Source organism: Caloenas nicobarica, chromosome 6 (genome assembly GCF_036013445.1).
Source record: "Caloenas nicobarica isolate bCalNic1 chromosome 6, bCalNic1.hap1, whole genome shotgun sequence".
NCBI lineage: Eukaryota > Metazoa > Chordata > Aves > Columbiformes > Columbidae > Caloenas > Caloenas nicobarica.
This window is the reverse complement of record NC_088250.1, coordinates 15,097,333-15,123,170: the sequence shown is the minus strand read 5'-3', so window position 1 is coordinate 15,123,170 and position 25,838 is coordinate 15,097,333. Positions and strand designations below refer to the sequence as shown.

Here is a 25,838-nt window from a genome sequence, read left to right as displayed (position 1 = left end):
ACTACTCTTACAGTGTCATTCACCCCGGCAGACTCTTTCCTGACAGCCTTACACCACATGTAGTTCTTTATCAGAGAAAATATTCAGGGACTTCCAGTAAAAGTCTCAATGATGTCTGAAACAGCTCAGAAATAGACATAAAATTTTACTCAGTGGTGTTTAAGATTGTATCACTTCTTTCCCTTACTGGATTTTTAAGGAGGCCCATGCATTCCACATCCCATTTCAACTAGTGCATGCTAATGTCAAATAATAAAAATGAGTCAATAATTTGAAAGATACCATGTCTAGTTCTTGGTGGTTTAGTACATCTAGTAGCTCTAAGAATAATACCCTGTTGCAATCCATAATTTTAATGGGATTTTCTCCTGTTTAGGGAGAACCTGGTAAGGACGGTGCAAAAGGAGAACCAGGCCCAAAAGGCGAGCGTGTAAGTGATTTTAAAATGCGTTTGGAAACGTCTTCCAAGGAAGTCAGAACCCTGAATCATTCCCCATGCAACACTTGGTGTTTTGGGTTTTTTTTTGGAGACTTCTAACTTCATAGTTGGGCTTTTTTGTTGTTGTTGCCAGGGTGAAAATGGCACCCCGGGTGCTCCTGGACCTCCTGGTGAGGAAGGCAAAAGAGGTGCGAATGGTGAACCCGGCCAGAACGGTACCCCTGGTACACCTGGAGAGAGGGTAAGCTGCTGGGGGTGGCCACGCACACGGGGCACATTCCAAGTTCACACAGACACAGCAAAAGCTGGTGTTCAAAATACTTGAAGGAGAAATTTGGCTACATACCGGTTCTCACCAAATTCCAGAAGTGAAACTGGGTTATGAAACTGGGGAAGATGCTTATCGAGTTCCTCATCTGAGTTGTAGCGCTTGGCTCTATCTCGGTCTGAAATAAATTAATTTCTTTTTTTGATATTGAAGAAGCAGTGATTTTATATACCAGGAAGTGTTATCAAAAGATTTGTGCTGAAAAGCAACCATAAACTGTGAGAACTACACAGGAAAAAAAAATAAATACAAATTTCAAAATTACTTCTCAGTTAACAAAAATGAACAATCACAAAATTTCAGCTCTGGAAAGTGAAATTAATGCAAATTCTTCTACATTCAGGATATGTCTTTATGTCAACATCTTTATTGTCAATAGATCTTAAATGTCAATAATGTCGATAAAAACGATATTGTCAGGATGTCTTCTATGTTATGATGTCTTTATTGCCTACAGGTTTTTTGGCGAGTAGATTTGATAATTTTCCAAAGACCCTTCTCACAAAGAAATTCCTGAGTCATTTATTCAACAAAATAAATAGCAATACCCTTAAAAAGTTTAAATTCCTGTTCCCATCTGAAGCAAAGGAAATTGTGCTGATCTGTTTGTTACACCTACTGGTGATAATTGATTGGAGTGTTTGCTGAAGCTATGAGGAACCAAAGATGCAAAGTGAACATATTCAGCATACTACCTATATAAATAAGGCTGCAAATTAAATTTTATAATTCAAATTTCTTGTAAGCAATGAAGATAGTAGTAAATATAAGTATTAAAACAATACACTAGAGCTCTTTTCAGTATTGAATTAGAAGAAAGTAATTGTTCAAGACTGAATATGTTATTTTTGATCCAAATTTGGAAAACTCATGTAACAAGTAACCAATGCTGGGCCAGTTAAAAATAATGGAGGATGGACTGTGACTTCAGAAGGAGAGTTGTATCCAAAGAGAAAATAATTCTGTAGACTTTCTTGCTACAGTGAAATGTAATTTCCATCTATTTCTTTCACTAATTTTCATAATAACGTGTCTAATGGTAAATAGTATAGAAAAAAAACAGTTGCCATTACCTAAGTCCTATTGCCTGTGATCCGTATTTTGTTCTTTTATTTGGCAGGGCTCCCCCGGTTTCCGTGGCTTACCTGGTAGCAATGGACTTCCAGGTGAAAAGGTAGAAGTCTTCCTCTAGAAAAAAACCCCAAACTTCTGGAGAACCCATGTGAATTTGAGTGGAAAACTTTGGATTCAGTCTGATGCCGATTCCCTTGCTGTGAGTTGCAACATCTCGTTTGTAGGGTCCTGCCGGTGAACGTGGCAGCCCAGGTCCTCCTGGCCCCAGTGGACCCGCAGGAGAGCGTGGACAAGATGGAGGCCCAGGGCTTCCCGGAATGAGAGTAAGACGGGACATCTCCAAGAAACGGAGATCAACTCTATTACAGATGCCTCATCTGAGCTGAGACAATAGAGGAGTCCAATTAGAAAAACGCAGTCTTAATTCCTTTGAGTACATACATACATTCCTGCCTCAAATAACCTGTTGCGTAGTATATACAGAATGTAACAACATTCTGTGAGCTATACTAAAAATTAGCAACTGCTGACAACAAATGCATTGAAATTCAAAAGTCAGCCTGACTGCAGGCTTCTGGAAGCTAAAGAAGATTTTATTGGAAGTGGCAATGAATGATTTAAAATATAACAAAAATAATATTTAAAAATATAAAACAAGTTAACTAAAATATGTTATAAATTTTGTTACTTTTAAGTAGAGGTACCTAGTCAAAATTGTTTCATTCCTTGATTTGACCATCTGAAATGAGTTTTCTTCCCAAATAAATGAAAGAATACTGCTTTTGTGCACATTGGTTAAGGTACAATGCATTGATTATATCCAATGACTCTCGGAGAAAGAGAGAAACTCCTAACAAAATAATTTGTTAGCTTTCTCCAATTTTTCTCCTTAATGGGATGGGGGGAAATGGGCGGAGTTTTAATGTTCATTAAAGAGGTTAAAATAAAGCAAGTAGTTTAAAATGTGTTGTTATATATTTATGTATTGTAACTTAATACTGTACATTTTAAACTGAAGAATAACACCTTTTTCTCTTTCATCGTAGGGTTTGCCTGGAATTCCAGGAAGCCCTGGAAGCGATGGGAAACCCGGCCCTCCAGTACGTACATTGTGCAAATATTTTAGCCCAGTCCTCCCACTGACCTTACCCTCATCTCACAGTATCTACATGACAGGTTGTTATCACAGTCAGATTGTCTCTTTTTTTGTTTAATTACCAGAGCACCTTATATGCTGTCTCATTGTAATAACATTCTGTAAATCTTGTCATTTAATACTATTTAAAATACAGAATATACAGAAGCTTAGTTGAAATACAAAACACATAAAAGTTTAGGTGACAATATCTGTAGCCTGATCTCACCCTCACTCACCATTTAACGAGTCATGGATATTCCTTTATTTCCCCTAACAAATGCCACATTGTCTTTTGTTGTTGTTGTTTTAATCCCAGGGTAGTCAGGGTGAATCTGGTCGCTCTGGTCCACCTGGCCCCCCAGGCCCCCGTGGTCAACCAGGTGTCATGGGGTTCCCTGGTCCAAAGGGCAATGAGGTGAGTGCAATTTCTCCATTTTTTCAACTGTCAGCTGTTCAGCTGCTCCATAGTGGGACTATTGGGTGCTGTAGCTTTAAGTTATGCTGCTTTAAGTTAAGCTTAAGGTGTGTTGAGCAGAAGAGGGATTCTAAATGAGATCTCTCAGATTCTAAATGTGATCTTTCTCTTTTGTAAGGGTGCACCCGGTAAGAATGGAGAAAGAGGCCCTGGTGGACCACCTGGAACACCTGTAAGTTTCATTAACATTCTGTTTAATTACATATTACTTTACTAATGACATAATATGAATAATAATTTTGTCACTCTCCTAAAAATTATATGAACCCATAATAAATAGCCTAATTTTGTCTTTCTGTAGGGTCCGGCTGGGAAGAACGGTGATGTTGGCCTCCCGGGTCCTCCTGGACCTACTGTAAGTGTGGTGGTCCTGTAAGAGACCATTATGAGTTATTGCCAAGCTGGTCTGGTATCTGCAGATAGAGACTGTGAATTTAGAGGAAGGAAAACATTTTTAATGATATAAAGAAATCTCCTTTTCTGAAGACAAATAAAAGAGCTCTTCTTTGTCAATATTTTGATAAATTAATACTCAAAACTTTGTTAGGAGAAACCTGAGTCAGGTATAGCTGGTATAAGTTGAAATGAAATGTCTATTTAGAGCTCTTGGGTATCTACCACCTTTTTAAATAGAAGCAATTATTGCTCCCTTTAACATCTATCAGAGCTGGCATTTCAGACTAGTATCAAGTATAAATGTGTCTGCTGAATTATATGTAATGGTTGGAACAAAAAGAGCAAATACCAGAACACCAAGATATATTAGCCTTTGGGATTGTGCAACATCATCATCAGATCATGATAAAGACACCTAGATTAGAGGTGGTGTGGAGGTATTTATATGTTGAAATGTTCTCAGACAAGCTCACTTTTTTTTTTCCCCCCTCTTTTGTTTGATTCTAGGGTGCTTCTGGGGAGAGAGGAGAACCGGGACCAGCAGGACCACCTGGTCTCCAGGTGCTGTGTGCTGTTTATTGGTTTCTGATTATTTTTAATAGACTTAACTCACAACTAACACACAGAGAAATCAACCACTCAACAAAACTTATTGCTTAGTATTTCATAATTGCAAACCAGATGGCTAGCTCAATAGATCATGTCACATAAAACCGCTAGCTATCAAATTAGCACCTCCTACTTTGTAAAGGATTAGAATGAGTTGGCTACACATCTTCGTGTCAAAAATATTTGCTAGATAGGGAAATGCATAGTTTATCTGTGTAACAGAGATAATAATACTGTTCCTTCATATAGGGATTGCCTGGTGGACCAGGACCAGCTGGAGAGAATGGAAAGCCTGGAGAACCAGTAAGTAGTACTTCCTTTTTTTAAAAAAAACAATGAAAAATATATTAGATTACATTTCCAAACTCAGGTATTGGCATGCTGAAGAGCAGAGAAATCTGCTTTAAGGGATAATAGGCAAGAGAAACAGAGTGCTAGCCACAATGCAGATTCGCTAAGTGCATGGACAACTTAGATTTATTTTCTATCATAAACAGGGGCCAAAGGGTGATATTGGAGGACCCGGATTCCCAGGCCCTAAGGTAAATCAAACAACAACAGTTCTCTAATTACAGTAAGGAATTAACAAACTATGAGCTTGCCAACCAAGAATAACACATTTCTTTGCCACAGGGTGAAAATGGTGTCCCAGGTGAACGTGGTGCACAAGGTCCTCCAGGGCCTCCTGGAACGAGGGGTGGGCCAGGTCCTGCTGGCTCAGAAGGTGCCAAGGTACCCACAGACTTGCTTATTTCCTTCTACTGTGGGCATCATTTGGGTTCTTTTTTTTTTTTTTTAAATCTTTCTCTAATTATTTTTTTGTTACTCTTCAGGGTCCTCCTGGACCTCCTGGACCCCCTGGAGGCACAGGGCTGCCTGGCTTACAGGGAATGCCAGGAGAAAGAGGAGCTTCTGGAAGTCCTGGACCAAAAGGGGATAAGGTGACACACCCACGCACACTGCCAGATTTATACTAACTCCATTTTTGCTTCCCACAAGGCACTGGTTTTGTTCACGTTTTCACTTTTGGCCTGATCTCAGAGGAAGTGACTGTGTAGCAGTATTGTTGATTTAGCAGTGTGATATCAGTCCTGTATGTTAAAAAGATACAGGATTTTTCACCTGGTTTGATATATGCTGGATACTTTGCTGTGTTAGGTCTCTCAGGGGAGGGATACATCAAAACTGTTCTGATCAAGCTGATAAACAATGACAATAGTTCATACCATGGGCAATTCAGGAGTTTTTCCATCAAAGTATTCAGTATCTGAGGCTGAATACTGGGGAGAATGCCATCCCCAAGTTTAGTTTGGTATGATCACAATAAGGAAACCTGGTTATTGAGACACCTTCAATTTGAGATCCTCTCCTCAGTAATGTTTTAATCCTCCTTTTTTTTCCCCTCCTTATGCTTATCTTACGTTTGCTTTTTGCTTATGCTTTTTACATCCTATGCTTGCTAGGGAGAACCTGGTGGCAAAGGTGCTGATGGCATTCCTGGTGCAAGAGGAGAGAGAGTGAGTACTCTTTACTTAAACATCTAGCAGTTTATCAATTAGCTTCACATAGTCTACACTTAAAGCATGAGTAAACTTACAATGAATAAATATAATCTAGGAGAGGTAAAGTTGTAATCGCATTGCATTTCATTCCAGCAGTGCAAATCTGGTTTCGTTAACTAAACTAGACCTAATATTAGTTTTTGTGATTACAGCTGCTTGGGTAGACAATATAGATTTTTTTTGCAAGCAGAAGATTATAATTAATTGGGGCAATGTTTTGGAGGGAAAGCACCAATATAGAAGTAGAGAAGATGTTGCTAGCTAACTAAATCTAGCTGACTGATGAGGAGGATGCTGGTTATAATGAAGCACAAAAAGACAGGATGACAGTAAGTGTTTTGATACAGAATACTTCTGTAGGTTACTATATATGATATATTTATACATCTATATAGCATCACACATAAAACAGACACTTGAAATATATACATACATCTACTGAGTACCTGCAAGCAGTATATATATTAAAATAATGAGGAGGGTGACAAATATAAAATTGCAGGTGTATGAGATGTAAGAAATATAAAAAATGTATTTCAAACTGTCAGGTATGCATTAAATTCTCAAGGAAGAAAAAAGGGGCAAGTGAAAAGATGTTGAACATATACTGAAGAAATATGGACCAATAATCTATATGAAAAGTTAGGCAAAGGATAACTTTAATTGTCTACCCTTGAAAGAGGTTTTGGATGGTGGGGGAAAAAAGGAAAAAAAAAAAAAGAAAAAAAAGAAAAAAAAAGGATAAATCAATTGGAGATTTCTCTCATCGCAAAATGGTGTGATCTCAGTGTCACTCCAAAACATAGTGTGCAAAAACACACTGGAACTGTAGACTTTCTTCCATTTAAATATTTTTAGCAACCTGTTTATGCTGAAACATAGATGCTATTGATCAAAATAGAGGAATTAACATTGTCATATTTTGATACAAAAATACATTATTTTCTAATTTTTTAGGGTAATGTGGGTCCCATTGGTCCTCCTGGTCCTGCTGGCCCACCTGGAGATAAGGTAAAGCATCCTTTGTAATGATGTTTGACACTGCAAACAGTCACACTGGTGGCTGTCTCATGGGAAGAATTAAACCACCCAGTGATCATTCTTGTTCCTTACAGGGAGAGACTGGTCCGGCAGGAGCCCCAGGCCCCGTGGGTTCCCGTGGTGGTCCTGTAAGTGACAGCACTTTTCTGCCAGTAGAACTTTACCGTGGCTCCTCTAGCCACGTATAGACATCAGTATGGCACCTGCCCTGCCAGGAACTCACATGGCTTGTGGCCAAAATAAATAAGCACATTTGGGTCCTGTTGACTCTTGGGATTTACAGGTGCTAAGGACTTCAGAAGATCAGCGCTTTTAACACTGTAAAGGGCTTAGTGGGCTGCGGTGACAGGTCAGGACAGGAGTGTGAGCAATAGTTGTTTCCCTCTTGTCTTACAGTTATCCAAACTTTTAAAAATACTCTTATTCTTATATTTGTATTTTAGATTGATAAAACAAGCATATTTGGATCTCAGCTGGGTCTGGGGAACACTGGGGATTTTGCTCAGGGTTTATAGAGGTGTAACTGAGATTGGTTTGTCACACTTTAGATAATCCTGAACAGTTGTTTTTAGAACTCAGCACCAACTCTTGGTTTGTTGTTTTGTTTTTTTTTTTTCCTCTAAAGGCTGATAAGACAAAGAAACTTCAGCAGTATTCATGGGAGTGTTCTCTAACTTGTAAAGTGAGGCCTATCTTTATAACATCTTGCATTGCTGACATGTTGTTTTCTACAGGGTGAACGAGGAGAACAAGGTCTTCCTGGACCTGCTGGCTTCCCTGGAGCTCCAGTAAGTATAAATACTTAAAAGCAATTGAATGTGATTATCAGTTTTTAGTTTCTCTGAGTTCATCCATATCTCAGAAGGGCTTCCTGTAACCCCCTTAATATACATACCTGCTACATAATTGGATTAATTTACTACTCTTTCTGTACTTGGTCACACATAGTGTAAAATGTCTGTATCCTTCCCTTCCTGTACTGGTAGACCAACAGAGTTCAACTGCATTCACATTTAATTTAATAGTTAAGTTCCCTTCTGAAGTGTACCTGGATAGGGTTTCTTATTACAGTGATATTATCTGCATTTTTTGAGTTGTAAAATAACAATATAATTTTTCTACAGGGCCAAAATGGAGAACCTGGTGGGAAAGGAGAAAGAGGCCCACCTGGTCTGAGAGGAGAGGCTGGACCCCCTGGAGCTGCAGGTCCACAAGGCGGTCCTGGTGCACCAGTAAGTTTTTGCTGTTCCTTATTGCTTCAGAGAGAGGTTTCTTGAGTTCTCCCTCAGCCTCAGGGTGGCTGGGCCCAAGTGCAAGCATTTGAACTGCCTGACACTTCATGACACTTACAGTATTTTTAATCTATTTATCAAATCATTTCCTCTATCTTATTTCCTTCCATATAGGGTCCACCTGGTCCCCAAGGAATAAAGGGAGAACGTGGATCTCCTGGAGGTCCTGTGAGTATCTCTTTGACTTAGTCACTGATAAATAACTCTATCTATTACAATAAACATGATGTAAATGAAAAATAAGACCTTCAGTGACTTTAATATCTGCAGTTCAAGAATAATTAGTGTTCCAGAACAAGTAATTAAAGTTGAGGTGTTTAGTGATCTGGATTACATTGATTTTAGTGTAAGTAAGGTGCCAAAATACCTTTTGGCACAACGATCCAAAGCTATAAAATGGCTTATCTACACAGTTATTAGATTTACATGCTGTCTTTGCCAAGTTTCTCAGAGTCCACTAGTTCACCTTTGAGGAACATGTGAGACCTTCCCTTGCCAAAACAAACAAACAAACCAAACCAAACCCCACAAAAACAAACAAACAAAAAGGTTTTAAGCAAAACAGCTAAATATAATTCAAAGTCAGCCATTGTACAAAAATCAATCTGTTCATGTTTTTCTAATCTTCAGAAAATGACAACTGAAAGTATTGATCTCTTACAGGGTGCTGCTGGTTTCCCTGGTGCTCGTGGTCTACCTGGTCCTCCTGGCAGTAATGTAAGTTGTCTTATCCCCCTTTTATTCTTACCTTGTGGATGTATTTAGACATATAGTAATATCTTACACTATATTAAGCTGTATGTAGCTTGACATGAATATAGAATAAGCAAAAGCATTTTGACTATGATGTTTGGACTTAGGGGAAAAAATTCTGCAAAAGAGCATTTATTCTCCTCTTATTTCATACAGAATAGCAATTTATTCACTTACTGTCTTGACACTTCTCCTGTTACAGTTTGCTTTCCAAAGCCCATCAGAGCTAGTGGAGTCCTTCTCCTGGATCAGGTCCTTATTTCTGTGGATGGCAAACATCCTGTCTTTGCTCTTGTTCTTTTACGATGCAAGAAATATTCAGTTCAGCACCTTGAATTGCTATGCATTTGCAAAACTACATTTTGTAGATCACTGTTGAGAATTTTTTTTTTTCTACTTGCATGTAGAATGGAATAGCATAAGATTTCATTACCTTGGTACAGAGGAGTTTGGAAAGATTCTTGTGGCAAATTTTCCTCTCTTATGATCTGGGCTACGTCTGAAGTTTAAGCTACCAGTCTCCAGTGTCCCATTATAAAAATATATGCTGATGCATCAACTGATTCCAGTATTTTATAGAATATCTATGTGTGTGAAGAGAAGCTGTTTCATAACATCCTTGCATGTTCAACATGCATCTACTTTTTATTCGCATTGTAAAAATTAGATTCTGATTTTTGATTCTTTAAAAATTGAGGAAATACAAGTGATACAATGGATTTACCCCTTTTAAAGTAAAAATTGTAAGTTATCTTTTGTTGTACAGTAACTGAGATATAAAGAAAACTTTTATATTTGGATAAAGAGATGTTTGTTTTCTGCTTATAGTTACAGACAGATACAAATTTGAATATTGCTGAATAAAAAGTAGGATTTTAATTAAAGGTCCTATTAAAGTCACTGTAATTCTTTCCATGGATTGGCTGAGCGTTTTAATGAAAGACATTTTATTCTGCATGTGTCCAAGATAGCCCTTTAAAGCCATCTGGCTTTAAGTGGTTCAAGAAATCAGTAGAGTCTGCAACTATTTCAAATTTCTGTGGCAGAGCCCTGGGTAAGGAACACGTATCCTGTGCTGGCTGCATGACAAACATTGGGCATCCAACCGTGCAGGTGTTGGACGATGCAAACCATATGCCCAGACAGTAGGGAGACAAAAAACAGGTTTGAAAGTGGTATGTGAAAGGATTCTCTTTACAAGACCAGATCAGATTTGGGTGCATAGAGGTTGGACCCTAAATCCACCTTCAGGCAGTGAATCATCTGCTTGGCTTTCATGAGGAAAGATCAACACCAGGGAGCATGTGCTCCTGTTTCAGATACCACAGCTCACACTCTTCTCTTTCAAATTCCTTTTAGGGTAGTCCAGGTCCCCCTGGTAACGTGGGGCCTGCAGGCAAGGATGGGCCTCCTGGACCACCTGGTAGCTCTGGTTCTCCTGGCAGTCCAGGACCTGCTGGAACAAGAGGTGAGCCCGGCTCACCTGGTGAAAAAGGGCCACCAGGCGCACGAGGAGAAAGGGTAAGTACATGTCCAGCCAGTTACACTAATTGACAGGGATTGTCAAGAATAAGAAGCCACCTGATGAATGTTGAAGATCCTCAGTAATGACTGAGCTGACTTTTCCTAAACAGGGGGCACCAGGCGAACCAGGTCCTCAGGGCATCGTCGGTGGCCGCGGTAACACGGGTTTGCCAGGTCTGCGTGGTCCAAGCGGTCCGCCCGGGATGGCGGGGGCCAAGGTGAGTGTGCATTCTCTGCAGCAACAGCCTCAGAGCTAACACAACAACTGTAATCCAGCTGCTAAAAATAGCTCTGTGTTACAAAAAATGTAATGAGTGTGTTGTATTTTTTGTCCAGAGACAACATACTGTGCAGTTAGTTTTGTTTACGTCCATAAGATCAGGCTTTAAAATGTCTGGTAACAAGCAGCTGCAGGACGTGAAATTGATTTTAATCCCTATTACCAAGAGTCCTGGATCAGATTATCTAGAAGTCTATAACCAGCTTCACCCACCTAAGGAGGGAAATGGGCTATAAACTCTCATTGAGACAAGAATTGAGTCATTGTTTCACCTACTGCAAGTTATTTTTGTTTAATTCTCAATATGTTTCTTGCTTAAATATTATGACCCAAACAAGAAAATACTTTCACCTCTCTCTAGAAAAGTTGGTGCGAGGCTTAGTTTGTATTTTATCACTAATATTGTGATAGAGCAGCATTTTTTTGTTAACTGCTTTGGTTGTTTTTAGGAACAAAACAAGAGATCTACCCATTTTTTATTTCTTAGCTGACAAAATAGGGAACATTCCCTGGGTTCAATGGCCTTGCATGAATATTACTAGTGATGAAAAGAAACTAGTTGGCCAAGTTTTTATCTTTCTTATTTTGAGTATTTACAATCACCAAAGTCACCCTGGCCCTTTACTTTATTAGGTCTCCTTCACAATCACTGCATATTTAATTAAAGATGTATAATACGATGGTATTATTTATAAGTATTTATCTGCAACAAAATCCTTTCCCTTTTGTTCAGGGTGAAGATGGTAAACCAGGCACCAATGGTGTCCCAGGAGAACGCGGTGCTCCTGGTCCACAAGGTCCTATTGGGCAGAGAGGCTTACCTGGAGAGCCTGGCCGAGATGTGAGTGCATGTGTTAGACCTTCCTGCTCTAGTGAGTGCATTACAGATGGGAGACTGGGGCAGTAAATATGCCATAAGGTTCACAAAGCCTCCCTCAAGCGCCTGATGCATAAAGGGCCTGGCCAGATGACATCCTCACGTAAGGTGGTGTGGGCTGCTAACTCTTCTCCAGCTTTTACTACCTGTGGGCCACGTGTCTGTCTCACTTGGAACTGAACAAGAGACTGTGCTGCCTGTACGCCTACAAAATAATGCAGGTCTGGTAGATCTTTTATGGGCCCTTCCACCTCCAGGAACTCTTCCCTCTTGAAAACTTTCTCTTTCTTTGATGAGATTTAAGCTTAGTGGAAAAGAAGCTGTCTGCTCATCATCCAGCTTAGGAACAAATTGTACCCTTCTTTTTTTCCAGGGTAACCCTGGCTCAGATGGCTCACCTGGACGTGATGGCTCCCCAGGAGGCAAAGTAAGGAATCACCAGTATCTTTAGATTGCCAAGTAAATGTTATGTAGAGATTACAACATATGTAGCTAGTTCTGCCCTCTCTAACTTGTTCCTTGAATCTCTTACGCTCCACTGAATGCAGTTTTTACACTACAGTTCTGTAAAAAATTAAATATCTTACCCTGTCATCTGTGGCTATCTGCAGGGTGACCGTGGTGAAAACGGCTCTCCTGGCCCTCCGGGACCTCCTGGTCACCCTGGACCTGCAGGTAACACTGGTGCACCTGGAAAAGCTGGTGAAAGAGGATTTCAGGTAAGACCAAAGTAGAAGCTTACTGCTTATTTACAGACCTTTCCTATGCCAAATCGATTTCATGCTGTAATGAAGTACAAGTTTGGAAGAGTCATACATTTGTTACTGTAATAGTTCTTGGCATCGAGGACCTCTTTTGTAAGAATATCAAGGGGAAAGACATCACAGTTTATGTTCCTGACAATTGTATATATATTAAGCTCAAAATCCACGTACCTTTTAGGATGCCAAAACGCACATCATCCCAGTAGGTCCTGTCTTAATTTCTGTCCCATCTGGTGCTCATGCAGCTGAAGTGATGTTATTTATTTAAACTAAAGGACTAACTTTGGAAGTCCTCAAGTTATTTCTGAGAAGTGCTGACACCAGCACAGCTTGAGTGCTGAGCACCTCACAGAATGAAGAAGGGGACCAGTGCATATGGTCTGTATTGCTGCCTACAAGCAGCTGAGTAAGACTACTATTGGTAGAAAAAGGAGCTGACCAAAATTCTTGCTGATTATATAGTGTGTGCGGAGCTTCCCCTTGTTTCTGAACAGCTGCTGGCTTTGAACATGCTGCTTATCTGGAAGTAAAAAGGCAGTCTAGTCAACTCCAGGTGATCCATGCTATCTTATTCTTATTGTGTCACAGGGTCCACCTGGCCCTCCTGGCTCTGCTGGTCCTGCTGGTGCTCGAGGTCCTGCTGTAAGTCTTATTTAAAGTGCCTGTGATATCATACATTTGCTATCTCCTGTTACTTGGGCATTTTTAATATTTCTTTGTATATTGTTTTTATTGTAAATCTACTCTGAAAGGGTCCTCAAGGTCCTCGCGGTGACAAAGGTGAAACTGGTGAAAGAGGCAGCGCCGGCATAAAGGGTCATAGAGGATTTCCTGGAACTCCCGGGCTCCCTGGTCCACCTGTGAGTATTCTGCACTCGATGGGGAATTACAGCTGGTCTTAGTTCCTGTGGTTTGGGTCTCAGGTAACTAGTTAGCCTTAACTAATTTACTGAGGAAAGAAAAAAAATATATAAAGAAATAAAGAACCTGTGTAATTTGATTGTCAAATGTGTTAGAAAGTGCAGTTCCCCTGAATCACCCTGAATTAAGTGTTAATGAAGAACTGGAAGAAGCTGCTAGGAGCTAAAGCTGGGTTTGCTAAAACCCCTTCCAGCTGCATGTCTGCCTTTGCCTAGAATAAACACATTTCCCATGCATTTGTATATACTATTCCTGACTAAATTGTAAAAGGTAGAAATAGGAGTTGAATTATTTGTCTGTTAGAAATTTATGCTAGACAGACATCTAAATCCATGAAAAAGCTATTCAGAGTCCAAACACCTCTGTCATGCTGCTTTTGCAGTCATTAGTATTAGAGCAAAATGGGCACAACATTGTAAACTTTGTAAACTACTGAAATGTAAACATGCATTGCCATTTCGAACAGTTCTTGATTGCTAAAAGAATTGAAGGGTAATAGACAGGCATGCCCAAGGTATTTATGACAAGTAAAAATTTTAAGAGGGATATATACTGAAAAGAAGTATTAATAGCACTCATGATAGAAGTGAGAATCAAGGAACCAAAAATCATGCCGTTTATCTAACAATGATGGCAAAATGATGGAAGTGTTAACTATAAATGCCACCAATACCAACCTCTTTAACACCACAATATAACCTGTTTTCTGACTTATAACACAAGTAGAAAAATATCTGATAAATTCTCATTTACACTCCAGCAGGGAGATAATGAATAATTTTTAAACATATGGCTTAGTTCTTTGTGGCGCATACAGAGAGCAAAATTTTTAACGCATTTGTAAACATAAGTGTTTGTCAAATTATTTAAATAACTTTACTGGTAATATGATTTTATGGCAATATACAGCATTTTGAGCCTCTGGCTATGTATTCTTATGAATACAAGATTTCATACAAGGCTTTTGTGGATACCTTTTGGCTTACTTGCATTTGGGATGATATTGCATCACTAATATTTTTTTCATATAGAGAGCATTTGATAATTTTTTTCTGGTTCAAGAATGGCAACCATTCTTGCTCGTATCTGACATAAGCTTTTTATAAGGATGTGTTTCATATAATCTTAAAGATGTTTCAGTGTCTCTATTTAACATACATCCAGGTAGATACAAAACATTACTAGAAGGTGTACAACTTACTTATCTTTTCTTCATAGGGTCCCCTGGGTCCACAAGGTGCAATTGGAAGTCCAGGAGCTTCAGGTGCAAGGGTAAGAAAAACTCCTTACTTAGCGTAACTGGAAAAAAGATTCAGACTGTTTGGCTTTTTTTTTTTTTTTTTTTAAATAAAAGCCATCTTAACAGGCAACAGTTGAACAAAGACACCTGATAAATCATACAGAAATGTTTGAAATCTCTCACAAAGTATTTCTGAATTTGAGATTACCTGGTAAACTATTTTGACTGTATTATTTGTGTTCAACATTATTCTAGGGTCCCCCAGGACCAGCTGGGCCGCCTGGAAAAGACGGGACAAGCGGCTATCCAGGTCCCATTGGACCTCCTGGCCCTCGTGGGACCAGAGGGGAAAGTGGCCCTGCAGTAAGTAAATTGTGCACACTTGAACACACAAATCTTCAGGGGTTATTCTTTAAACATCGGGTGCTCTCCCAATTAAGTATCTCCCTCAGAAAATTCTGTATTTCATTTCTCCTAAAGCCAAGAAAAGGTTATTCTCTAGATTTTGGTGGAAAGGGTTCCTTTCTCCTTCTCAAAGCCCAGACAGAAGAAGGACAGTTACAGCTTGACAAAATCAGGAAATTAAAATTTGAATTTTAGGAAAATAAAGGCCTAAAGTCTAACAGATGTTATATGTAGCAAGTACCATTATTTAATGAATAAGTAAATGAAATGTTTATGTGAGAATTCTCATTTTTTAATATTAGGATCCACAGACTTTTAGTTTTAATCTGTGATCTCTACTCAGCACTGCATTCACTACTTTTTAGGGTCCACCAGGCCAGCCTGGTCTTCCTGGTCCTTCTGGTCCTCCCGGTCCATGTTGTGGTGGTGGTGCGGCTGCCCTGGGGGCTGGTGAAAAAGGTCCAGTGAGCTATGGCTATGAATATCGAGATGAGCCAAAAGAAAATGATATCAATCTGGCTGAAATCATGTCTTCAATGAAATCAATTAATAACCAGATTGAAAACATCATTAGTCCTGATGGGTCACGGAAGAATCCAGCTCGTAACTGCAGAGATCTGAAATTCTGCCACCCTGAGCTCAAGAGTGGTATGTTAGCTTTTTACTTTCACCCGTGGTAGCAGATCTTGATTTCCTTTTTTCATTAATGCTGTTGTCTTTGACTATTTAAATCTGCTATAAAAATTTGATTTTTTAAGTATATGTCATTATAAAGATGATAAATGTAATAATAATTTTAAACTTTAATTTCCTATGCATTTACCCAATATATACACTGACTTCAGCTCCACTCCCTACACGCTTATAAGTGAACATTTGTTTAAATAACTTTATGGATAAAAAAATGTGAGTATAAGTTCTATATGTCAAATGTCAGTCATATTACAGTATTCACATGAACTCAGCATATTTTTATATCTTATTTTCTGTGGCATTTCTTCTGTCAAAATTAATATACTTCCTAATGTGGCTCAGGAATCTGGCATAGAAATAAGCTTCACATCATACAGGCAGATTCTTCTCCAAATATACTGAACCCCTTAACATTTTTCTACCTCTAGGAGAGTACTGGATTGATCCTAACCAAGGCTGCAAGATGGATGCTATTAAAGTATACTGTAATATGGAAACAGGGGAGACGTGCCTCAACGCCAACCCCAGCACCGTGCCAAGGAAAAACTGGTGGACCAGCGAAAGCAGGGGCAAGAAGCACGTTTGGTTTGGAGAATCTATGAATGGAGGCTTCCAGGTAAGAAACTCCCACCGTTAGCCGTCCAAAAGGTAGTACACACATTGTACTGACGTAAATCGTAACGTACTAAAAAATAATCCTGAAATTAAACTACACTAAGTTTTTAGTGAATGAAATAACTATATGGGCCATCTTTAGACGTGACTAAACGAAACCTCTTGCATATGCGTTGTACTCCGCAGTTCAGCTATGGAGATCCTGAGCTTCCAGAGGATGTCTCAGAAGTTCAGCTGGCCTTCCTGCGCATCCTCTCCAGCCGCGCCTCCCAGAACATCACCTACCACTGCAAGAACAGCATCGCCTACATGGATCAAGCCAATGGAAATGTTAAAAAAGCTCTGAAACTGATGAGCTCTATGGAAAGTGAGATCAAGGCTGAAGGAAACAGCAAATTCACATATGCTGTTCTGGAAGATGGCTGTACTGTAAGTAAACAAGACTTTAGTATGGTCGTTTAATAAATAATTCCCTCTAGAGGACTAGGCCCCATAATAAAGGAAGAGAGAACTTTGCATGACCTTGGTAAGGAAAGGACACAGTTACACCTAATTGTGGAAATTGAGATTCTCTACACCAGAAGTGCCACTCCCGTAGCACTCCCATTTACAGCTGTGCATACAGCTAGTTCCCTGCTTCAGAATCCAAGTCGGCGAAGTCACAGTTTGATCTATCCCATGTCAACTTTAAAACTAAGAGTAGTAGGAGTCATCTTAGTCATACAAAAACATCATGGCTAGCTGAATCAAGCCATGGGCTGTAATTATGGGAGGGGGGAAGGGGAGGGGAAGGCATTTTGCAGGTAAAACATTGTGCTGCAGAGAGCAAGGCACAGTGAAGCAAAGTACTGGAGAGGAGCAGTAACATCCGCGAGCGTGCCGGTCCCTGAGCACCTGCAGCCTTTTCACTAACAAATACAAAACACCGTTAACACCATCCACAATTTCTTCCTGCTGCCATTTAAGATCCACAAAGCACAACAAACACTGACCTATATGGCAAACCTGCCATTTAGGATGCAGGAACGTGTCTACTTTGTAGCCACTTTGTGGCCATTTCTTTCACATGAACATGAAAAGCTACCTCATTACTGCTGTTGCTTTTTCCTGAGGCTAAAACTAAAACCACTTTCCAAACAGAGCAGCTATTTGTACAAACCCCAGCACGCAGAGCACATTTCAGTCCAAGTCAGGGCACCACTCCAGAGCACTCTGTCAATGAGGGATCCCATCCCTCTGAGCCACGAGGTCTGCAATCCTACAAAGCCTCACATAAAAGGTCCAGAAATTAACAATATCTATATGTTCATTCTACAGAGACTGCAAGCAGTTTTCATGGTGTTGAGAGGGGCACAGGAATTCTGAAATCCAGTAAACTGTAGGATAATGTTCATATAGCCCAACACTGATTTATCTAACACGTTCGTTTGTTTCTAAATTCACAGAAGCACACTGGTGAATGGGGTAAAACAGTCTTTGAATACAGAACGCGCAAGACAATGAGGTTGCCTGTGGTTGATATTGCACCCATGGATATTGGCGGTCCTGATCAGGAATTTGGCATGGACATTGGCCCAGTCTGCTTCTTATAAATCGAAGACCCTGCTCTTTCTGAAATCCCAGCAAACAGATTCACACTCCAACTGTGCTCCTTTGTTTTAGCCTTGTCAGCTAGTACAGGTGACCATCTGTATCCCAGTTATTTATTAACAAAATTTCTGGGGGAACAATCAATTTGATATCAAGGGGTTTGGGATGATTTTTTTTTTTTTTTTTTTTTTTTTTTGCTATTACACAAAGTACAGTAAAAATGCTTTTTTGCTTTTTTTTTTTTTTTTTACCAAATTCCGTCTTCAAAAACATGTCTCCGTGGTGCTATAATACAACTTCAACACTTAATAAACCAACACTGTGCTCAATTAGTTGAATGTCAGCCAATTTACAAAGCACTGATTGCTCCCAGTACCAAAGTTTACCCTTCTAAGATGCAGTCCAGAAAGCTAGAAAGACCTCCCTGTTTCAACTACCTCAACATGGACAGAAACTGGGATGTGTCTGATGAGTCAAACTAGGAATCAATTAAAAACATCAGTCAAAACACATTGAGACCCATTGGTCAATTCAGTGGAATCATTAGGTACAAAATTGTCCATTTCCGTACTGATTAGCTGTGAAAAAGTACAGTGTATTTCAAGAGTTTAATACCTTAACGGCAGTAGTCACCATAATTTTATTGTTGGATTGTATGCTGTTATCAAAGGTGCTTCTCTACTTTCCTGTCATTGCTGGTCAAGACCACTAAAATTAGGGAAGTGTAAAAGACTAATATCATGGTGCTAATGTATTTTTTCACTCCTAACTCTGCAAGTCAGGGTTATTGACTTGCTCAAAAAAAAAAAAGAAAAAAAAAAGTAAAGGATTTAAAGCAATTGTAAATGTCTCCTGTCAGAGATTGTCATTGGCATGTCATAGTTGAGAACATTCTCCCTTCACTGTGTAAAAGTCAATCAAGATGCAAAATTGTGAACAGCTTCTGTCACGTTAACACATTTATAGTGTTGAAGGTTAACCATCTTTGTAAGCTTTTATATGGTTGTTGGTCTATTCCTTACAGAGACACATAATAAAATATCGTAATAAAACTCCTTGTTTCATAAAACTGACTCTCTAATTTATTTTACTATTTGTATCTCTTTCTTCAAGCAACTTACTCAGGCAGGACATAACTCTGGTACCCCTTTAACTGATTATTTTCTAAGATAATCTGTTTGAAGGAAACAACAGGTGCCACCATCTTGCAGCCCGGTTGGACCAGCTGTGGCAAGCAGGAGCTGCTCCAGAAGCTTCCCTGGGCAGCTCATTGGCGAGGGTGCTGTCTGTTACCTGGGGGTCCTGCCCCTCTTGCCTCCCCATGCAGGGGTGTTGACCACGAGAAGTCATCATGCCCAGGGGGGACGGGGACAGCGGCACGAAAGGTGCTGAAGGGCCAGCAGTGGCCCCATTGACAGCCCCAGCTCCCATCCGGGCTCCGTCACTGCCACACATGGGCAAGGGGAGGAAACCACACTCCCCAGTGTGAACATCACACGGCTGAGCGCCGCATCCCCATCCCCTACAGGGCAAAGGCAGCGGCACCATATATATATATATATATATATATATATATATATATATATATATATATATATATATATATATATATATATATGTATAATATCACTTTGCTCATGGCATGTCTTACCATGTCACATTCAGGGAATATGTCTTCAATAATGGACTCTACTCAGTGCAGTACCTTGGGTAGTAGTATTGAGGAGGAGAAAAGCAAAACAAGCTATTTATGCTTGTACCAAATTTGTGTTCCCTTACAATGTATTAATTTCTCTGAGTTAATTCAAACAAAAAAAATTCAACCAGTAGCAATACAGGCATGACTATACTTAATGCAACATAAAAGAACAACAACTAATTTAAAATATTGGCTCTTGCGGGAAATTGCCTCATTTTATGGTGAAAATAGCTACCATTTATGGAAGATGATAATTACATGTACAGAACAATATTAATCTGACATAAATTACATGGTAGGAAGTCTTTTGATTGGAGTTCAAATTTTATGAAAGCAGCTGGTAAGAATGCTGACTGCTGGAAAATGGATTAGAAAACCTGTCCTTAATCTCCACAGCAGAAAAAACCCAGCCTCTGTAATCTCCAGTACTCCTGTGGCTGAGTGAATGGCTGGTAACCATTACTCAACCCTAAAACTGAAGGTTTGGGAGTTTTATTCTAAAAAAACCACAAGTCACGAAGTCTTCGATTAATAATTTCTACTAATGAAAGCTGATTCCTGGAACAATTTTAGAAATCCCGCCAAGACCACCTTGAAATAGTTTAATTGATCCAAATACCTGCGGCCACTTATCAAGCCACCATGATTCTGATACCTCTGTACTTTAATAGCAAGGTCTTTGAGATAAGAAAAATATGAAACAGATCAGGTTAATAAACAAGAATTAGTTGGAAAATAAAGCTGGCCTTCAGAAGATTTAGATTCTAAGCTGATTGGTTTTTACTCTCATTTACTGTGTCAGCCTGCAAAAGGCTCTAGCTTTTATTTTACACGGGAAATACAATTTACCAAAAAAAACTTACCTGACACTTTGAGGCCTGCAGCAGCATCACTCACTGTTACAGAGCAGCACATCAGAGGTCTTTCAAGGGTATATGGAAACACCAACACCTGCCTTCACGCTCTAAGATAAGTTGATTTTTAGGCACATATTCAATTGCATCTTACTTTGCCTTATAAATTTAAAGTTGTATTGGAGAAAAATAAAAAAAAAATAATACTGTAGTCTACACAGTTGAAAGAAAGGCATGAAGTTCAATGAGAGGCGTGAAAAAAACGAAGGAAATAAGTTGCCCACGCAGTAATAAGACTGACACAAGAAATTTCTCATTCTGATACCCTGCTTCTTATTCAGTCATGTGTGTTACATCAGTTGATATTCACACACTTCATAGCACCAAATTACTATGGCTCTTTGTGGCAAACAAGCAAACCCAAAACAAACAAAAAAATCCCACCCCTGCCTCAAAGAGTTTCCTGGATCATACCAACAGCTTTAAGATACCACTTTTTTATTTTCATTATTTGCTTAGAACTTCACCTTCCCAGTTACTTGCAGATTATCACCTAAAGGTGTGGACCTTTTGCAGGACACCAGAGCTTTTCTTCTGGTGAACACAACTCCCTGACTATTGTCTGCAGCACAGGGGCTATTTCAACACCTCCTTTCTACATTCCTTATGGAAATTATGTTTAAAAAAAACCCCAACACAACAATCCAGCAAACCCTTCTCTAGCAGAAAAACTTTGCTGATTAGAGCCTAGTTTTACATAATTATGAACACCCATGTGTCACACCACCTTACCTACCTTTAGGTGATTCTCCATGGCCATCACCCCCACAGCTGCGCAGCTCCAGGCACTGCTGTAAACCTCCCCTGAAGCGCCCTTGCACACCCCTTTTTGGGTGCGGGGGGAGAAATCCCTGCTGCAGCTTGGCGTCAGCGATCCTCTCTGCTGGAGGTGACCGCTTGGGGACGAGCCATTCAATGAATTTGTGTCTCTGCAGCTCTTCACCTCTAAGGTCAGTTTGCAGTCAGAACCAGGGCAAACAGTTGCTTAATGATTCAGGTTGGGACAGTTCCTAAATTTGAATAACTACTAGGAAGTAGCTCGGAAGTTGGCTAATTATCAACAACTTTCCTTGCTAAAAAATAAAAAAGGAAACTAGATATTTAAATAAGCAGCAGTGTAATTTGTAACCCTCATTTTGTTGTGACATCAGCTAATTAGCCTTAAGCCTCTATTTGCAGGCAGTAACTTAGAGGAAGAGCTGTCTGCAAGAATTTTGAATTCACAAAGGGGAAAGGTCTTCCCAACACACACTTTGCCATGCTGTGGCTGGCCTGATAGCTTTAGTAGAGAAATTTCATTTCTAGTGTTCCTTGTTAGCTACACATCATTTATATAAGCTGAAAAATGTGTTATTTTGCAGAACTGGTTATTATTTATCATGGTAACACAGCTTCATTGCGGTCAGCAAATTAGAATATATTTCTTATTACAGATAACATACCCAGTTCAACCAAGACTGAAACTTTAATAGATCTTTCAAAAAATCATGGGGTTTTTTTGTCACCAGGAAAGAAGTCAGGTCTGGCAGGCTCTGATTTTTAAATGAAGTGCCTCTCTTCTGGAAATGTGAGTAATGAGGCACTCGTTGCACAGATCTTAAGCTACAGTAATGTATGAAATATTTTCATTATAAGTTAGCATTTTAATTCAACATGTGCTTGTAATCAGATGTTCTTGATTATATCTTGTTATGCTCTCAAAGAAAAGCTGTAGAAACCTAGATTTAAAGTATTAGAGGGGAAAGATATTTTGCAGGAGGATTTAGGATGTGGGAGAGGAAGAGATGCTTACCGTGTTTTGCCTACCTGTTCACTGGGAGAAGGTGAGACGCAGCCTCCCTACACTGAGAGATTGCTGTCCTGGCATGAACGATGTCCACCAGCACAAAATCCTGGTGGTATTGTCTTCCCACCTGCTGTCTCACGACAGCTTCAGCCTAGAGGATGTCTTCTGCAAGCACTACTTGTAACCTACACTCTGCTTTCCCACCACAGCAGCCGCTCCTGCTTGTGACATCTCCTTCCTAGTAGGCCACCGGGCATCATATTTTCTTTTTTTTTTTTTTTTCCCATAAGTTGTCTCTGGCAAAGCTATGCTTCTCCAAAATGTCTCTCTGCTAGAGGATGTTCATGAGAAGCTGCATGACCTCCTTTCAGTATACCTCTAGCCATGAACATCTCTGGATAAAGGGTCAAAACTTATTTTTTCCTGCTGAATCTATGTACATATTCACTGAGAACACAGTCATTAAAAGATGTTTCAATTTCAGTGGTGTCTCGTGAAAGTTCCCATCATAACTACTTTTCAGCTTTTTTATCTTTTTCAGGTACCTTGGACTTAACAAAACCAGGACAGGCCCCTACAATTGTCACAATCTTCTGTCAATGTTGTGTTTCTTTGTTGCAGGGAAGATTGCTCCCTACCAAACATGTAAAAATATTTTGATGAATTTTCTAGAATTGAAATAATGTTCTTTTGTTATAATCGGTTGGGTTCGTATCAGATTTTTCACTCAGATGACTAAAGCCAAAAAGCAGTTCTGTGATGCTTTGTCAGACGTGAATTTGCATGTTTTTTTCTGCACAAAAACTCCTAAATAAGGCTGCAGTCTTCTCTAGAGCATGGATAGTAATACCTCAGTTGAGGAAATAATTTTGCAATAGAAACAACTGATAGTGCACCATTATCTAACACTGAGAAAACAACAGATCATAATGAAATATTAGAGAAACCCTAAGCCAGAGGTTATAGAAAGATGGTTTCTTTTCCTTACAGCAAGCAAATAAAAATGTGCAAGAATTTAACAAGTGGGGGACGGACAAAAAACTTGACTCTTCCAGCATCCAGCTCGACCTAGTGTTGCCTGATACCTTATTACTTTTTCGGAGCTTCTCCCAACAAATATAAAACATAGAATGCTGACAGCACGGTAGATATATTAGCAATCAAGCTGAGTTTTCTCCTATGTTGTGTACATCCACAAAGCATTTCAGTTCTAATCTTTGCATCACTCTGCTCAGGTCCTCCTCAACACTGTCCAGTCCATTGGCTCTACTGTGTCCTTTCTTCTTTAGCTGGTGGAAAAAGCAGATAATTTCTTTTATAATACTCTACCTAAAGATACTGGCAAATAATCACCTCATGGGAATGAGCAGCAGCTTCACAAGAAAGCTGGTCTTTTGTACCTAGTTTTCCCTTTGTGACCACATGCATATGTTCTCTCAGGGCAGTCAGGGTTTACTGCATATCATTCTTAATCATAATTAATCATATTCTTCCTAATGATTCTCACAATCTCTATTTGATACATTAATAGGCATTACCTATGATTTTAACATGAGCTAAATTTCTGAATAGCATAACAGGATGTAAAATAGGCTGGCTAAAAACATTCTACCTTTTAAAAAACTGAATCTAACTCTTTGGTAACCATCTAACGATTTTGCTCAGGAAGGTTCCCTTATGGATATTCCAAACTCTGCAGAATATCCTTGAAGTCACACACTTCAGCAAAATCTTGAAACTCCTAGCAAGGAAATTGTGATCCACTGGACATAATAATCCAGAATCAAAAGGATTTTTTTTTTTCCTGTAGTATAAATGCATCGTTTGGCCAAGTGGGTCCATGGGTCTGCTAGCTTCTTTGGCTTTTCTATTTCAGCTGTTAAATTTCTTATTTTGTTTCACCTTTTGTCATGAATATTTTTATGATAATACCATCATTCTCTGTTTTCTCTGTGGTACTTGCCTGCTTGCAGGAAATCTCTCTTTTCCATTAGCATTTCTACGTTTCCATTTAGTTCTGCTTTTCCTTTTGCAATTGTTTTACTGTCTGTCTTCCTGGAATTCTATTCTGTTTATAAATATCCCTTTCAGCCAGACCAGCTGCCTAGAGAGTATTAAACCTTCAGCGTAGCCTTCATTTCCTGAAAAAATAATTTAAACAATCCATAGATTATGAGAGTGTTTACCAGGCTAATAACTACTTTGCTCAATCTCAGGCAGCTACAGGAGATAAAAGAAACCTAGGGGTTCTTACCCAACAGTAATAAGATAATACTTGTTACTCTTAACCCATTTTTAGACTCGTTACTTGCTTTCACAGAGAAAAAAAAATCTTCCTCATTCCCCTCTATTTGCTTGCTATGTTTTGTAGACTGATTGTGTTGTTTCTAGTTATAATGATATGACATTTGCTTTCTTACATTCTTCTACTGCATGTAGCACTCCTGGTACTCTACAGAATCCTTTAAATATTAAAAACTTCGAGCTGAGTATTTCTGATAGCTACAAGGAAGCTAACAGGCAAGGAAGGAGTTTGGGATGGAGGAGCCATGAGATTTGAAGTTATGCTCTCATGCACCCAGAGACACCAGAATAACCACTGAGCTGGAAGGGAGCACCGGAACAGCAGGGAAAGGTGAAGGTCTGCATGGAAGGCAGGTGGAAGAGACATATCTTCAGCCGTTCCAAAATGTGAACTCTCCATAGTCACTCTAAAACTGAGGTGCACAAATCCAAAACTGTGATTTGAAAAAACCCTCTTGTTCAGGGAGGACTTAAACTATCTGTAGTTCCTTGTTAGCTTTCCATTCTAAGCACCCAGACTGCTCCGTATAAAGAGCTCCACAAGAAGGCTCTGATGCAGTCAAGAGGCTACAATCACATTTGACCTACGTATTCAGAGCTGGGCTCCTCTAGGAAATACAGAAGGAGCAAGAACATTTTTTTTCTTTTTACGATATTAATATAACTCAATTATACAGTATGTAAAGCAATGTTAATGCTGCCCAGTTAAACCACCAGGCACACCAACTGATGCATCCAATAAACTGTAGCACTGTGATCAGTTCTGTGCTTTGTATCTCTTTCTGCTCAAAATAAGAGAAAGTATCAAGTAGGAATAAGAGAAAAAGCCTTAGAGAAGGTATTATTAAACTCCTTACAAAATAGAATACATATTTAATATAAAGGTGAAAGATCACTAAAACTAGTCAGCAGCGATACTTGAATCTGAATCCTTTGTTCATTGTACTTGTAGATAAACTTTTTCATTTCTAAGAATGTTTTTCATAACCTCCAAGGCCCACTAAACATATCTGAAAGATCTTTCACATTTCTTCCTCCCTCAGCAAGAATGTGTTCTTTCAAAGTTTTCACTTGAAAGAAATCTAAAAGTTAAATACACTGTAAAAAGCAGTCAGTGTA

General features: G+C 39.3%; 1 protein-coding gene across 1 annotated transcript in view; it reads left to right on the top strand.

Moving 5' to 3' along the window:
• The window catches only part of COL3A1 (collagen type III alpha 1 chain), a 51,580-nt gene extending 32,495 nt beyond the window's left edge, over positions 1 to 19,085 (top strand). The window contains exons 19-51 of the mRNA XM_065637307.1: positions 377 to 430; positions 573 to 680; positions 1,888 to 1,941; positions 2,066 to 2,164; positions 2,888 to 2,941; positions 3,296 to 3,394; positions 3,573 to 3,626; positions 3,756 to 3,809; positions 4,358 to 4,411; positions 4,709 to 4,762; positions 4,957 to 5,001; positions 5,093 to 5,191; positions 5,293 to 5,400; positions 5,923 to 5,976; positions 6,979 to 7,032; positions 7,137 to 7,190; positions 7,797 to 7,850; positions 8,187 to 8,294; positions 8,469 to 8,522; positions 9,018 to 9,071; positions 10,467 to 10,628; positions 10,742 to 10,849; positions 11,645 to 11,752; positions 12,162 to 12,215; positions 12,400 to 12,507; positions 13,141 to 13,194; positions 13,305 to 13,412; positions 14,692 to 14,745; positions 14,969 to 15,076; positions 15,484 to 15,766; positions 16,240 to 16,427; positions 16,613 to 16,855; positions 17,872 to 19,085. Of these exons, the coding sequence (XP_065493379.1) occupies positions 377 to 430; positions 573 to 680; positions 1,888 to 1,941; positions 2,066 to 2,164; positions 2,888 to 2,941; positions 3,296 to 3,394; positions 3,573 to 3,626; positions 3,756 to 3,809; positions 4,358 to 4,411; positions 4,709 to 4,762; positions 4,957 to 5,001; positions 5,093 to 5,191; positions 5,293 to 5,400; positions 5,923 to 5,976; positions 6,979 to 7,032; positions 7,137 to 7,190; positions 7,797 to 7,850; positions 8,187 to 8,294; positions 8,469 to 8,522; positions 9,018 to 9,071; positions 10,467 to 10,628; positions 10,742 to 10,849; positions 11,645 to 11,752; positions 12,162 to 12,215; positions 12,400 to 12,507; positions 13,141 to 13,194; positions 13,305 to 13,412; positions 14,692 to 14,745; positions 14,969 to 15,076; positions 15,484 to 15,766; positions 16,240 to 16,427; positions 16,613 to 16,855; positions 17,872 to 18,018 (3,093 nt within the window). The 3' untranslated portion in view covers positions 18,019 to 19,085. The remainder of the gene's footprint in view (positions 1 to 376; positions 431 to 572; positions 681 to 1,887; positions 1,942 to 2,065; positions 2,165 to 2,887; positions 2,942 to 3,295; positions 3,395 to 3,572; positions 3,627 to 3,755; positions 3,810 to 4,357; positions 4,412 to 4,708; positions 4,763 to 4,956; positions 5,002 to 5,092; positions 5,192 to 5,292; positions 5,401 to 5,922; positions 5,977 to 6,978; positions 7,033 to 7,136; positions 7,191 to 7,796; positions 7,851 to 8,186; positions 8,295 to 8,468; positions 8,523 to 9,017; positions 9,072 to 10,466; positions 10,629 to 10,741; positions 10,850 to 11,644; positions 11,753 to 12,161; positions 12,216 to 12,399; positions 12,508 to 13,140; positions 13,195 to 13,304; positions 13,413 to 14,691; positions 14,746 to 14,968; positions 15,077 to 15,483; positions 15,767 to 16,239; positions 16,428 to 16,612; positions 16,856 to 17,871) is intronic.
• Positions 19,086 to 25,838: the final 6,753 nt, after the last annotated feature.